Source organism: Dendronephthya gigantea, unplaced genomic scaffold (genome assembly GCF_004324835.1).
Source record: "Dendronephthya gigantea isolate DGI-Jeju-01 unplaced genomic scaffold, DenGig_1.0 000150F, whole genome shotgun sequence".
Taxonomy (NCBI): Eukaryota; Metazoa; Cnidaria; class Anthozoa; order Malacalcyonacea; family Nephtheidae; genus Dendronephthya; species Dendronephthya gigantea.
The window spans coordinates 369,501-385,586 of NW_021163160.1; the positions used below are offsets into that span (position 1 = coordinate 369,501).

The 16,086-nt window shown below is 37.2% G+C and overlaps 3 protein-coding genes across 7 annotated transcripts in view; 2 read left to right on the forward strand and 1 right to left on the reverse strand.

Annotated features, from left to right (window-relative positions):
• Positions 1-16,086, reverse strand: part of LOC114537107 (collagen alpha-1(XVII) chain-like) — a 101,930-nt gene that overhangs the window by 40,554 nt on the left and 45,290 nt on the right. The window lies entirely within an intron of this gene.
• The window catches only part of LOC114537104 (L-amino-acid oxidase-like), a 30,367-nt gene that overhangs the window by 6,904 nt on the left and 7,377 nt on the right, over positions 1-16,086 (forward strand). For 2 of the 4 annotated variants that reach the window (XM_028558235.1, XM_028558234.1), the window contains exon 1: positions 14,436-14,545. The exons of 1 other annotated variant lie outside the window; for it this stretch is intronic. The gene's annotated coding sequence lies outside the window, so the exon portion shown is untranslated. Of the gene's footprint in view, positions 1-14,421; positions 14,546-16,086 lie in introns of those variants that run through there. One more of the 4 variants, XM_028558238.1, reaches the window with a different exon arrangement.
• LOC114537101 (putative L-amino-acid oxidase YobN) lies at positions 2,700-11,609 on the forward strand. Its single transcript, XM_028558232.1, has 7 exons — positions 2,700-2,894; positions 6,557-6,969; positions 7,107-7,268; positions 8,194-8,298; positions 9,013-9,572; positions 9,867-10,357; positions 11,299-11,609. The coding sequence occupies exons 2-7, from the start codon at positions 6,561-6,563 to the stop codon at positions 11,462-11,464; spliced, it is 1,893 nt and encodes a 630-aa protein (XP_028414033.1). The 5' UTR covers positions 2,700-2,894; positions 6,557-6,560; the 3' UTR covers positions 11,465-11,609.

Sequence of the window (16,086 nt, forward strand, 5' to 3'; positions counted from 1 at the left end):
TCGACGTCATACCAGTTGATATTTCCTATTAACTATGTATGTTAGTATGCATATAACTTAACACAATAAAGCCGTAAGGACTGTAATATATTTAAGTTAAGTAATTTTTTTATACGTACGGCCAACGCGTAGGGCACATTAACCCTTTTAGGCGGTAACCCGGACAGAAAAATTCGCCTTGACAATGCCTTTTCGTTTGCTTATTTCATTTTATGTGCAATCATAATCCCTTCAAGGTCAGGTTATTGTCATTCGGGATTTTAATGCGCTCGAAGAATCGAAATAGGTCTAACAACCGCCTTCACAAACTCAGCCCTTGCTGAAAGTCACCCTGGGGCCAGTTGTATAAAAGGCTATAGTTAACTTTTAATTGTAGTTAGGGGCAGAATTGGACAATCATAGTCGTGTATATCTAAGTTAACTGGGATTTAACTATGCAGCGTGTAGTTGAATAATTTTATACAACCGGCCCCTGGTCTTAAAATAATTTTTACGTGTCATGCATGATACAGCCAAGGCTGAAACTTGCATGCAATTGAAGAATACTGCATGCCCCGATTTTTCGGGCTGAAACTCAGCCTGGGCTGAAAATACACCATGTAATCAAGTTTGTTAGACCAGTCATAAATTAAATTGATATAGAGTAATTCGTTATACTAAGATTATTAATACTACAATGGTTTAGTTGTAGTCTAAATGCTATATAACCAAGTTCTATTAACGTTCCTTCTCTATATATTGTCTGTAACATAACACCTGTATATTTACATGTTCTGTAACCCAATAATTATATATCACAATAGCAACGGGCTGAATTTTCAGCCTTGTAGCCGAAAATTCTTCCTATTACAAAAAATTCGGGACTTCGATATGTGGCCGTTTAATGGAGGGTGCGTAATATAAAACACAATTGATTGACATAAGAGCTGGCAGCCGCCTAGAGCACCTTTGTTTTAAGGTTAAAATTTAATTTAGTTAAGCTGAAATTTAGCTTTGCTTGGGCTTTTAAGATACGTAAACTTTACATGCTTACCTAAACCCACTGTTTACCTAAAAACGACAGATTGAACAAAATGACTCATGTCAAGCTTGGAAGGAATTGATATTTGTGAATGCCCAAAAATTATATTTACTCATGCATTTTGTGGCAATAATCAATTTCTCATCCACGTCATACCAGTTGATATTTCCTATTATCTATGTATGTTAGTATGCATATAACTTAACATAATAAAGCCGTAAGGACTGTAATATATATTTAAGTTAAGTAATTTTTTTATACGTACGGCCAACGCGTAGGGCACATTAACCCTTTTAGAGGCTGTCCCGGACAGAAAAATTCGCCTTGACAATGCTTTTTTCGTTTTATTTCATGTGCAATCATAATCCGTTCATGGTCAGGTTAATGTCATTCGGGATTTTAATGCGCTCGAAGAATCGAAATAGGTCTAACAACAGCCTTCACAAACTTATAGCCCTTGCTGAAAGTCGCCCTGGGGCCAGCTGTATAAAAGGCTATAGTTAACTTTTAATTGTAGTTAGGGGCAGAATTGGACAATCATAGTCGTGTATATCTAAGTTAACTGGGATTTAAAAATGCAGCGTGTAGTTGAATAATTTTATACAACCGGCCCCTGGTCTTAAAATAATTTTTACGTGTCATGGCACAGCCCGGGCTGAAACTTGCCATGCCTAGGCCCCGGTTTGCCGGGCTGAAAGTCAGCCTGGGCTGAAAATACACCAAGTATTACGGTTACATGACAACCACACTATATTGGTAAGTGCGCTTTCCATTAAGCAGCCAAAATGGTCAGACAGGTCATTGAAATTGTAGAGCAAAAGAACTATATTTCCCGCGCTAGGCAGATCTAAATAACGATAAACTCGAATGCAGAGTTCTTGAAACACTCTTAAATACCAATTATCTGACTGTACCGAAATACAACAGGACCGATCTGGCCGTTTTTTTCATATAAAGGAAAGCGCCCTAAGTTATTAAAGCCCCGTTTACACTACAGTCAATTTATCGGCACGGCACGGCTAAATTGGGTACCCGTGCCTAATTTCACTAGTGGTCAGGCTACCAAAACAAAGGCCGGGCGCGAATGAAATGGGCACGGGTACCCATTTTAGCCGTGCCGTGCCGATAAATTGACTGTAGTGTAAACGGGGCTTAAGTTTCAACCCTGGCTGAAATTTCAGCCTGGGTAGCTGAAATCGCGGGCTGTCTGAAACTCAGCCCGGGCTGAAATATTGCAATAACCGAGGTATATTATTGGCATTTCATAGATATTATCCGTAACGTCATATTTGTATACTAAGATTATTAATACTACAATGGCCATGTAGTCTAAATGCTAACCAAGTTCTATAGTAACGTTCCTCTATAATATTCTGTAACATAACACCTGTAATTTACATGTGTAGCCCAATAACTAATATCACAAAACAAAACGGCCTGAATTTTCAGCCTTGTAGCCGGGCTGAAAAGACCCCATATAATAAGCCTTATAGGCTACTTGTAGCTTTGTACCAGTAACTCTTCTTCGAGATCAAAGTGAAGATAAATTGGAAGACCGCGACCTCAGGAGAGCGGAATAAATTAGACGAATTACGTGAGTAGGAGGAGCTTCGCACGATACTTCCCATGTCCCGAGCCCCGAGGAGTCTCAGAGACCGGATATCCAAACCATTAATCAATGTTGACGAAATCTCATTAGCAAAGAAATCGTTCAAGCATACGACGTTATATCCTGGTATTCTTATATATATGTACATCAGATCAGTGTTCGATTCATTTCAATTTCAATCTCGAAGGAGGGCAGACTAGGCTACTGCCTACTACGTGAAGCTATATTTGACCACAGTGCGAATTGACCGAAGACAATTTTCAGGTATGTGTTGATAAATCCTGTAGCATACATCTTTGGCTAATGTTATACATACACGGGGGGATTGCATGTGTAGGCTTTTTACGAATCTATGTCATACAGTAGGCCAACATTTCTTGTAAAGTTCTGAATCAGTAACTAATTGAGAAGCGATAACTTCGGGTCTGCTCATATAGCTCGCTCCTTAAAAAAAGAACCATTTCAATAAAGTGTTATAACATTATTATATTGGTTATCCCAAGATGTGCTTTATTTTATTATCATAAGTGCAAGTCTATGTATAGCGTAATTTACTTCATTAATCAGATTATTTTAAACAAAGCTTTGAAAAAATTAAACTTTGAAGTGAAGTGTTTTCGTGCCATATAAAAGGAAAGCAAATACAAGTTCCTGCATACTCGTACACTTCCCTGATCTACCAAACTGTAATCCCGGCTAAGCTTTGCAGTGTTGTTTCACATTTGTCGTATATTATTTAATGCCTGAAGGGCTTTGTAAGTGTATGCAGTCCTTGAAGCATCAAATTTTATTCGACAAATATTAATCGCACAAAGCAAAGGAGAGTTTATACTGTGTGTACAAATTTATACTGTCTGCCATGGAGCAGCGTCTTCAAAGAACTTAGCATCAAATGTGGTATAACAACTGCCTTTGAAAAAGTGTTTTGTCTATTTTAGGTACTTGTTATACCACATTTGATGCCATCTTGTTTATACAAATATTTGATCGGGAGTATTACAACTGCGTAAATGGGAGGAGCTAAACTGACAACTTAACTGGTTTTCGTTGTGACTCAACAGGGTGTCCGAAAAGATTGAATGTTTACGAGATATTGATACAGGATATCCCTACCTTGTTTACTTCAATTTCAATAATGAAAATTAAGGCTAAACAATACTAATAGCTGGTTACCTTTGCACTTTATAAATACGACTGAAAATGTCCAGAAATCAGGAATGCGTTTATTTTTGCCTCCCGATAAATCTCGCAATATATCATTCTTCTATGGATGGTTCATGGCATTACTGAACCTATACTGATATAATGATATATTATCCGGCTGCTCTATAATACGGAAACAGGCATCAGACCGTAGACGTGCTTGACTCAACACATTTAAAAAAAAGGGATCGCAAAAATCGATCGCGCGACATTTTGCATGCACTGAATGGAAATCCGCCTTAAGCTTCGTTATAGTCTACAGTTCATATCTATTGCGCAGGGCACCAGAACATGGTAGTGGCCAGGCTAAAAGGTCAAAACAAAATGCGTTAAAGCTATTTTAGCATATCAATAATAGAATAAAGTTAATGAGGAAACGTTCAAATCAAGGTGTGTCTTCAGTTTTGACAAAAAAAACACGTTTGCGGGCGGCATTTCAGACATGTGCCAAACCAGCACTCCAGTACATTTGTAGATCCAATATGGCACCGCACGCGAACATTATTTGACCTGCTCAATCCAATAAATTAAACTCCTTTTTCATTTGGCGCAAAGAAACAACCAATAGCATTTCATAGGGTCACGCATAAGCATCATGCACAAGCTCAATCTTCTCACTTGGCAAATCGCTCTGCTCAAAGAGCCGTGTGTGTACGTGTATTGTTTTGGCAAAAAACCCGCTTGCTAGCAATCATTAGAACGGCTTCGATCATTAATTCACGGTACAAAAATCCGGGCATGTAGGTCTAGGCATCACAGCTAGTGTCGTATATTAGGCTGATTCTCACGGTACCGGATTCGCTCGGCTCAGTTCTCGACTTTAACCTAAAGACTTCAGGTCGATGGACGATTATCGATCGACACGAATTATAATTTCAGCTTGGTCATGTCAAGCTTTTCGGCCTTGACATCACTCATCTGAAATAAGACATCCGTTTACGTCACTGTTGCATCATCGTGTTGGCAACAACGCGCGTTTAGGAATAGGCTGCAGTGTCAGGGAGGAAATTGAATTTTTCTCTTCCCACTTGACGTCAGAAACTTTAAACGATTTGAATGTTTATACATTGGGCGGATTCAGCCTCGTATTCAAATTACTCACAGACGAGATATCTTCTCAGAACACAATGCAGGCAGTTCTGATGACAATGTTTATATTGCAAATTCATTGCAAAATATAGCTACGTCTCTCAAAAGTATCAATAAACATTCGAACTGGTAATTTGTTGCCGTGAATCGGCCTATTGTGTTGGTTGTAAAAACATGCTGTATTAAACTGTAGATATAGCAGAGTCAAAATTGACTTATTGGAATTATGTATGTTTGAGTTAGCAATGAACTGACTATGCAAAATGTAATTTAGGTTTATATATAATTAGCCTACACAAAGCTAGATCGTCGTCAACCCAGAAATCAGGCTATTTTACAACTTAGAAATCAGGCTATTTCACAACTTAGAAATCAGGCTATTTCACGTCGAATATGAAATCGGATACATATACAGTTTTGAAAATGCGTCAAGATTTTTGACGATTCCATCACGACGATTGATTCTAGTTCCTCTTGGTATAGTACAATATGTGAACTGGACTGGATGGTCCCTGTTTTCTTTGTCATTTCGAGAAATTCATCAAGCCTGTATACATGTGGTAGCGCAATATGTATTGAAATTATAGTCTAAACTGCTTAAATTGTATATTCTCCCTGTTAGTTTTGAAACGCATTTAATTCTATAATAATAATATATTTTACATATTTACATCAGCAAGACGCCAGCAATATTAATTCGCATGCGGAACTTGGCAAGGGTGTGACGGCCATGCATCAAGTTGATGCATTTGGCAAAAACACCTTCAGTTGAAACATAAACGTTATTGCGATAACAACTGCTACTGGCGTGACAATTTTTTTACTTGTTTTGTGTTGGACGCTGCTGGCGCAAATATTCTATCAAGTTCAAATCGTTGTCTTTGGTGCGCGTGTAAACCAAATTCGAACCTATTATCTGCTACTATCTACTATTACCTACTACGAATCTACATTTCTGCTACCTGCCTACCTATATCTACCCACTGTGATGACCCACCATACAACCTTTGCTACCACGCCGACCTGACGTCAATTTGCTTAGTCAATCAAATCATTTCGATATTAAAGTAATCATTTATTAACTGTTTGTTTACGCATTGATTGCTTACTCTATTCTGTCGAGTTCGAAATATCAGCGCACCGCCTACATCTCGCGCGACACGTGACTGCAAACTATCGTTTTGTCCGTGAGAAGTACACTCCCTATACGCTGAAAGGTTTTCTTTTTGCTCTTTACACAAGTCAAACTATATCCATGATGAGCTGTGGGCTATATATTGCACCCAATTTACAGTACGCACAATTTTTTTTATTTTTAGGTTTGGTAGGGATGAAATTTGGACCATCTATTTAAGTAGTTCAAATCACATCATTTGCAATATTATCCGTACAAAAACTGAAATTGAACATTGTGTAAAAGAATAAAATTGGTACCAATAGGTGAAATTTCGTAGACTATTTAGCAGCTTAAAATTTCATTCGTCTATTTTTCCGCTACCGTTACAGCTCTCCTGATTAAGGCCCTCAGGTCGAAACGTTGAGGAGTCTTTTTGTCTATTTTAGGAAGTTGTTATACCACATTTCATGCTAATATCCCATATCTTAGTGTCTTTTTCCTATTACATCTTTTCTAGGACAATGGCATCATCTTTTCTTTTAAGCAATGCTCACCTTTTAAAGGGAGTGAAAACATTTAAGGAGAGAATGAAAGAACAAGGCACCAAGGTCATTCAACAGAGTGATTATTTAAAAGATTTCATGCTGAAGATCCAGAAAGAAGGATTGAATGCGGCCTATTTGGAATACGGCGACTGTCCACCTGGCCCATCTCCTCCGACAATAAGCGCATCACAGGAATATGTTCCACCAAAGGATGTTGAATACGATGTGATTATTGTTGGAGCTGGTATGGCTGGTCTTGCCGCAGCGTATGAGTTGAAGAGAGCTGGGCTAAAAGTGAAAATCCTGGAGCAAACAGATCGTTATGGTGGAAGAGTTTTTACTTATGGAAAAGATGCAAGCCTTGCACCTGGTCTATTTGGCGAAGGTAGATTTAAAAAGACACGACTTCAAATTGATATTTGATTAAAAATACTTCACAAAATGATTTTGAATTTATTAGGAAGTTAAGTTTAACAAATCATTGATATGGCTACCCAAGCCTTAAATTTGTTCTTTTCTTAGCTGGAGCAATGAGATTACCTGGTGGCGTGGATGCACCAAACAATAGAGCGCATTTTTTAACGGATGGATATATCACTGAATTTAAACTCAGCATCAAAAAGTTTCCAAACTTTGATGAAAATGGCATTTCCAATATTTACGGATTAAAGGAAAAAACAGCAAGTATGTGATGCTAGATTGAAACAATTTCACTTTTGATAAAATTCACCATTCTACATTTTCATAGCTTAATTTTCATTACCCATATAATCAAACTGGATGGTAATGACTTCGATGTGTCTCGATCCTATTGTCATGTTAAAGTCACAGTGATTTTTTTCACGGCGTCACTATCACGCAATCTCGTTCCCCAGAATCAATGCAAGGTAAAAGGCCCAGGGAACGAGGTGGAATATCACGATGTCTGTCTCATTAGGTGGTGAATTTTTGGCATTGTCTCTGGGTTTTCCGCAGCGCATGCGCATGAACAAGGCCGCCAAAAGATAGGGGGGACAAAGGGGGCAATTTGTCCTGGGTCCAAGGTTTGAAAGGACCTCCAAAATGCTACAAGAATAAAATTAAACTATATTTTTGGAAGTATATAGCCCTGTTTCAGAATACGTTGGGTTATTTATGGTTCATAGGGAGTGGTATAAAGAACTAGTTAACTTCTAATTGTAGTTAAGCCCAAAATTCGCCAATGAGAGTCGTGTATTTCTGAGTTAACTAGGATTTAAATATGCAAGTGTAGTTAATTACTTCTATACAACCAGCCCCAGGTAATGCAACATGTATTCGATATCGCAGAAATTTCACCGCAAGAAACAAAAGAAATCACATTTGCTGCATTCTAAAATTTCAAAACTTTTTGGGACAGTATGCTCCCAAACTCACCTAACAGTGCTTTATCCCCAAAAATTTACCATTTACCAACCTCTGAAATCTCAGGCCATGCATTATCGCATTAACATTTACATGAACTTATTACGGCGCTTTTTTGTTGTAGATTTTGGTGCCCTAACGAGAATTCAGCCGCGGGCTGCCGAGACTCTATGGGCGGCCCTGCGCATAAAAGTAAACATATTATTCTTTTAATCCTTTTTATTAGCCTGGGAAAAAAACCATTTCGACACTGTTTGGCCAAACTGGAGGAAAGGAATTAAGACGGGATGCAAGAAGAAAGGAGAAAAGGACGTCGTTATTAAAAATATTGGTATTATATTTTGTCTTATTAGCTTACTAAAATTACTGTATGCTGATTCGTCGGATGATATTTCATTTCGTTACTTATTTTGCTAAGATGAACAAAATGGTGGAACGTTTTTTGTATCCAAGTTAAACGGCCCAGGGGTGACTAAAAATGCTAAGTCAGACAAGTAAATAATGGATAAAACCCTGTTGGGACTGTATTTTCACTTGAAACTATCGTGTTTGCTTTGAAAATTACACCCGAAAAGTTCGCCAAAAAGCGCTACGAAAGTTGTACGGTTGTATTTTTTTTCAAATATTAAAAAAATATAGCGCTCGTCCAATTTTGAGAACATTTTCAAGCATCACTCCTAAATGTCGAGGTTCTTACAAATAATAATCAACCTAATTTCATAAAAATTTATAATTATTTCAAATATCTTATTTGAAAAACAACAACAAAAAGCTATAGTCAGCGACCAGTATTGTTTCGGAGATAGCAAATCTTGACCAATCAAAATGTAGAAAAATCATTGGTCACCTGGAAATTTTTACTAGATAATATTAGAATACACAGCTTTATGTAACTATACTTCTGTGGGGAAATCTTTTTTACAACTCCTGTCATAAACTTGCTTCGCCCTATAAAAGATGGCACTATGCCCTACAGTACTAAAGCTTCAGGACATTTTAAATCATCCTCGTTTAATCCATTTCTTCTTTTTGTAACAATGTTTAGGTGATTATTACGACAAAACAACCAGCGTTGTCACCGATCAATTGATTGCCTGGTTGAATAAAACAACAACAAATAAAGAAGAAATCGCAGTTTGGGATCGCTGGATCAACATTTGGAGTCAGTTTACATTGGAGAGCTTTTTGGAGAGCAATGCTAATGTTATTCGTGCAAAATTGGAATGCGATGGATGTGATAATCTGGATTCATTAGACATTGACATGCTTGAAAACCTTTTGCCTTGGTCCGACGATGCAGTTCGTGGCTACTCAGTGTTTTCTTACACACAGCAACTGGATCAATCGTTCGTTCAGTATCTTCGTGATCAACTTGGACACTGGTGGTCAGCTGATATGCACACCTTGGTTGGTGGTATGCACAGTTTACCTGAAGCATTCTTCAGTCCAAACCGACCGAAACCGCTCAGTTCTGATGATTTGAAAAATAACCAACAAGTTTGCAAGATTTCGTATTATTCCTCGCCCTCTGACCCTAGCAAGGATTGCGTTATGGTAACCTGCTACGCCACTGAAAATGAACCAGAGACTACATACAAAGCACGGGTGAGTCTGTTAAATTACAATGATCATAAAAGAGAATAAAAGAGACGTTCACTAAAAATGTGAAGTTAATTTACAAGAATTTGTTAAAAATCTGTGTAATCAATTCTGGCATTTTTCATGTACGTGCGTTAAATCACAAAAGTCATAATAATTATTCAAAATTTTTATCGAAATACGCATTAAATTAGGGAGGGAAATAATATCACTTAGCCTAATTAAAGAAAGACTAAGTGTATGTTGATGTATTAATTTCAGTTCTAAATTCTGTGTGTAATTTAAATTGTTTGTATTCAGACAGTAATTGTCACCCCTCAAGTGAACATACTGCGACAAATCACTTTCGCGCCAATTCGACCTGACGAAGAGGTCAAGAAAGCTCTTAGAAAGAATCTTCAAGCAATTGAAGACATGTTTACAGGACCTTCCACAAAGATTATCCTGCAAACCAAGACCAGATTCTGGGAAGAGGAGAAGTACGGCATCAAAGGTGGCTTTTCGAAGACCAATCTACCCATCGGGCAAATACATTACGTAAAGCCCGATCCTGACTATCTCGCGTCCACCAAGCAAGGAATAATTCTGATTTACACCTGGAAAAATGAAGCACTGCTTTTTGGTTCCTTGACCAAAGAGCAAGCGAAGAAGGAAGCCATTGAGCAAATTTCAGAAATCCACCCTGAAATAGAAGGGGCAGTTGAAAAATGTATTGTCCATGCTTGGTACAACCAACCCTCTTATCAAGGTGCCTATGGACTCTTGAAGACCACTCAATTCAACAATATCAGGTATGTAATTGGAAAGATGAATTTTTGAACTGACGTATGAACGTCCAACCAAAAAATATATCCTCTTACGTAACTCAGGTGCCATATTATTTAATTCCTGACAACCGGGGCAAATACTTGTGTGTCTCTTCGCCTTCAACTTTCTTTCACAGCGTCTTTTTGCCGAAAACATAACGAAGCTAGTTTACCTGTCGCATGGAAGCAAATGAGATGTCAGTCATGACACCAAAAGAGACCACAGACCCAAGCACTTATGCCACAATTGTGCATGACTTTCCCTTAGAAAATTTTGATCATACGACCTAATTTCACTGATCTGATAATACGCTGGACCAACTTTTCCCATCGAACACAAAGTTAATTGATTTGTGAATTGATCGCTTACAATACTTCGAACCTCATGACTAGAACTCAATATGAGCCGCATAAAACGACTTCAAAGTCGTTCGTGGCGTTGGATTTTCGTTCATGGCCTCTTTTAAGGAATTTCGAGTGGGGGGACCATTATAATAGGAAAAAGGGACCTTTCTCTGGCGCAACAAAGTATACATGTTGACCGTGATGGAAAAGGTTACTTGGAAAATGTTTCAAATCAGTTGCTTAATTTTAAAATAATATGGGAAATATAATTCGGGAGCAGCGTGGCATTGTCTTCAAAGAACTTAGCGAAACACTTCTCGACGTTTTGTCTATTTTAGGCAGTTGTTATACCACATTTGATGCTAAATGTGGGACATAATTTTCTTTCGCCCTCAAAGTAATATCTTTTGCCTGTTTTTGTGTTTTCGGCGGGTATTCCTTGCTCTGTTTCCCTCTATTGAGTGTGTGTTATTAGTGGCGGATCCAGGATATTGGTAGATTTTTATGTAAAATTATTCTTTATGGTTTCTCAGATACGATCCAGTGTCCTATAATTAAAGTCTTTTTTCGCTGAATTACAGGTATTTGTGGGAGCCAATGGGAAATGTGCATTTCGCTGGCGAAAACATATCATTTACGGCTGGCTGGATTCAAGGAGCTTTGGAAAGTGGCTTTAAATCCGCATATCAAATTTATGCACGTCACATGAAAAGAGTGAAGTTGGAAAAAGAGGGAAAGATTAACTGAATGCATTTATGATTTTAGATTTACGGTTAAATATACATCATAGTTACTTTCTTAGTTAATTAGCATGGGTCATGAACATAAGTTAAATTCATCACGATTGATAAGTTGTTATTGATTGAATTATAAGCAATTTTTTTTAAAAAAATACAATTTCTTGGTCTTTTCTATTAATATAAACCTTTAAAATATAAAACATCCCGCAAATTAAAGACGGGCACGACCGGAACGTTGTCTAGGGCATTTTGGCCCATCCTGCATGTAAACAGGTGCATTATAGACTTTTTGATTTAAACAACTCTTTGCTTAGAGACGCCATCTCCCTCTTTAAAAAGACAAAATTTTACCTATTTAAAGACAGAAACGCGCTACGCCTATGATGTATATGCGTGAGGCCATGCAGCTTTGATGCAGTTGATTATACAGCAACTGATACTAGCAACGCGAGTGAGGAACAGCTCAAACAGTCTTCATTCGATGGTTCAGTGGACCTTGAACAGTTCGACAGCGGTTAACACCATTACTTCATGTTTTATTATTATATTAGAATTTAAAATAAGGTGGAATATTTTCTGGTTATAAATGTCTTCGTGATTAAAGCTGTGATCCGCTTAAAGCACCTAAATCGGCTGTACGTTTTCTGTTATGAAGGTCATGGAGGGAAATTAAATGTAGTTATGGACTTATAGGAACAGAATTTGCTAATCAAGGCTGTGTATTTTTGAGTTAACTAGGATGAAACTATATGCAAAATGTTAAGTCTGATGTGATGCGCTTTTTACCTCGCCTAGCTGGGATAACTTGCTCTATGTAAACAGGTCTTTTTAAGCATCTCGCTTTCAATTTTAGCCATCCATGGGTTCAGCATAATAATAAGGCATTGAAATAATAAAATATAGATTTCAATAGACCTTTTCCATTTGAGCTTTTGAGCGCAGTGCGTGACGGTATATGATTATCAACCAACTTTCAGTGGCGATATCTCTCGGTTTAGAAGCAGGGACTGCGGAGCAGTTTTTGGATTGGGGGGGGGGGGGGTAGCGAAGCCGAAAGAGTGAACCCTCGGGGGGGTCCATACTTATCTATTCATATTTTTCTTGTAAACACTTCAATGAAAACATTGTTTACCGACACGGATAGTGAACACATATTTATGATTATACAACTTACTATAAGGAGTTTTTATTCGTATTATTATGGCCATATAAAAATCGCTAAAAAGGAATCACATGTTTTTATAAAATTATTGGGGGGGGGGCTAAAGCCCCCCAGCCTCCCCCCCCCCCATCCGCGGTCCCTGAGAAGCGATTTTGCTTGTAAGAAAACGTTCCATTCCGCTATCATTATACATTTATTCGATTATCAGTATTCGATTCACTTCAATTTCAATGTCGAAGGAGGACAGACTAAGCTACTAGTGAAGCCATATTTGACCGCAGTGTGATATTTTCAAGAAGAAAATTTTCAGGTATGCGTTGATAAATCTTGTAGCATATAATTATACATCTTGCAACTATATCATACATTAATGTGGGGATTGCGAATGTAGGCTTTTTTACGAATCCATGGCATGCAGTTGGCCAAAATTTCTTGAAAATTTCTGAATCGGGGCAGCTCATAGCTCGCTCCATAAAAAAGCCAAACACCCTTTCAGTAGCTACATAGTTCGAGTCTTATTACCGATCAAGGGTTATCCCAAGCTAACATAAATATGTGTCCATGTAATCAGATTATTTTTAAACAGAGCTAAGCTGTGAAAAAAGTTTAAACTTTTGACATAAGTGCTCGTTTCGGGCCATATATGAAAGAAAAGCAAAAAAAAGTTCGTGGAAACTCGTAAACTTCGCAAGGAAGATTTACCAAACAGTGAATCCTGATAAGAGATTTGCAGTGTTGTTTCAAGTTTGCCAATATAACTTACGGCTTTTTTACATGGACTCATGGAGCAAGTTATCCCGCTACAGGCGAGATGAAAACTGCATATAATAAAAGACTAATCCGAGGTTGTGATGTGATGCTCTTTTTATCTCGCCTAGCCGGAATAACTGTCATAACTCGCTTCATGCAAACAGGACACTAATGCCTTAAGGAATGTAAGTGTATAATTTATGCAGCCGTTCTAGCATCAAATTTTACACGCGACAAACGTTAATCACACGCAGCAAAGCAGAATTTACTGTTTGACGAAATACATCAGCATGGTCTTAATTTGCTTTTTAAATTCCGCAAGTTTGATGTAAAATAAACGTTACGAGATTGTTGCACACTTAAAGATTATACAGTGCAGTGTAATTTCATTCCATTCAAAATATAAATTCAAATTATATTTGCTACTGATATAAGTACTGATATCTATACGACTGGAAATGTTCAGAATTCAGGAATGCGTTTATTTCTGCCTCGCGGTGAATGCCGTAATAATTTTTATATTCTTTCATGGATGTTTCATAGCATTGGGCACCGAGCTGCTAGCTGAATTTTCAGCCCTGTAAACCACTGCAGTAAACTCACTCGGACTGAAAAGACTCCATGTAATCAACCCCTTGAGTATCGTGCTTTCAATTTTACGCATCCGTCGAGCATGCATGATATAATAATTCAAATTTTAATAAAATCTTAAATTTCAAAAGGGGATAATTTTTTGTTCACCCGGTGCAATTGCAAGAATCTGCGAACTCCGCAGTATTTGTGTTAAGCATATTAATGCACGTATGGCTTGTTTAATAGAATAATTACATACATGTAAACCCTCATGTAAATTTCTTTCTCAAAATCTCTATGTAGTATAAGCTTTGTAGGGAGTAGCGATGTATAATTTATTCGGAATAAATCATATACGTGAGTAGGTGGTACTTAGCACGATACCTCCCACATCCCGAGGTGTCTCAAAGGCCGTATGTCCAAACATTGATGTTGATCAAATTTAATTAGCAGAGAAATCGTTCAAGTACGCACGTTCCATTGATTCCACTCTCATTATTTATTTATCAGATTATCAGTTTTCAATTCATTTCAATTTCAATCTCGAAGGAGGGCAGACTAGGCTACTGGCGAACCTACATTCTACCGGAGAAGATTTTTCAGGTATGCGTTGATAAATCCTGTAGCATACTTCTTGCATCAATGCTAACCTGATAGCATAAACGATTTGCGTGTAATCGGCTATATACGGCCTTTTAACTGATCGATGACATACAATAGTCCATGCATGAAACGGAGGTGCACGGGCTATTAAATTATAAATGCTTGAAAAAATTAGCTTCGCTAGCAACATTCATTTTAACTCATTCTGCTTTTACCACATGTCTGTGCACGTATGACCTGTTTAAGAATTGCTGTTTAAAAAATATCATTGTGATAATCGTTGTTATATATAATTTCTTGTAAAAATTCTGAATCAGCCGCATACATTTAGGAGGGATGGCTAAACTTTTTGCGAATCAATAAGTTTATTGCCGCTTGCAACTTGCTGTGTAAACGAAGCCAAATACAGTTAATACACCAATGTGTTTATTCCCGATATAAGAGTTATTGCATGCAGTTACATATTTACATGAGTAATTTAATTGATTAATCCGCTTATAATTTTCATACAAAGCTAGGTGGATCCAACTATAAGCTTCCGAGCGAAGTAAATATGTATATGTGCTACATGAAAAGAAAATAGCAAAACCATTCATCATATGATTTGGGGCTTGGAATGGCGAAACAAAGGTCACAAATATTCGATCGCGAATAATACATTTGACGTAAATGGGAGGAGATAATAAACTTCTTTGTGACTCCACAGGATGTCCGAGTATGATATAAATGATGTATTTTGGTTTTCCGAAATATTTTTCATTATGACTAAAACTTTCGTAGGTACACTGTTATTTTGAGGGAGTTATTTTAACTCCTAAAATAGGAGTTACGGAAAAAGGTACAGAACAACTCACTTTTTGGAGTTAAAAGTAACTCCATATTTGGAGTAAAATATTAACTCCGTTTTTGCAGTCAGAATAACTATCATTTAGGGGTTAAAATGTAACTCTTAAAAAGGAGTTAAGCAGTGGTAACTCCACTATCGGAGTTATATTATTTCTACTTTCAGAGTTCTGATGCGAATTGTGTTTGTGTATTAGATTATTAAACTAAAAACATTAAAGCGAAAGGTTCTCGTAGTGTCATATTGGTAAATTTATCTCACAAAATTTCTTATTATCAATTCACATGCATTTGTATAATATTGTGAGTTGTATATTTGAAAAGACAGATCAATACAAAAGCTCTGAATTGCTATATTAATTGTCTGGAAGGATCACCTTTTCATAGCCCACTTTTAAATAATTCTAACATCAGTTGTTGCTTTTAACCTCAATAATACTCTTCCTATACCCTAAATTATGAATTACTTCTGAAAGACTTTAATTACTGTAAATTTTAAAGTGATAAAATGACCTATTTAATATTGATTTTTGCATCCGGCCCGCTTGAAATGCATCCGGCCCGGTGTGAAATGTGAATAAAACGGCCAAACCAAAGCAACGTAAGGCTAAAATGTGTAAAAACCTTTCCGGAAAAGGCTAAAAGTATGTTAGAAATAAAAAACATACCCGCGAAAAACGTCTTAGTTTGGATTTTTT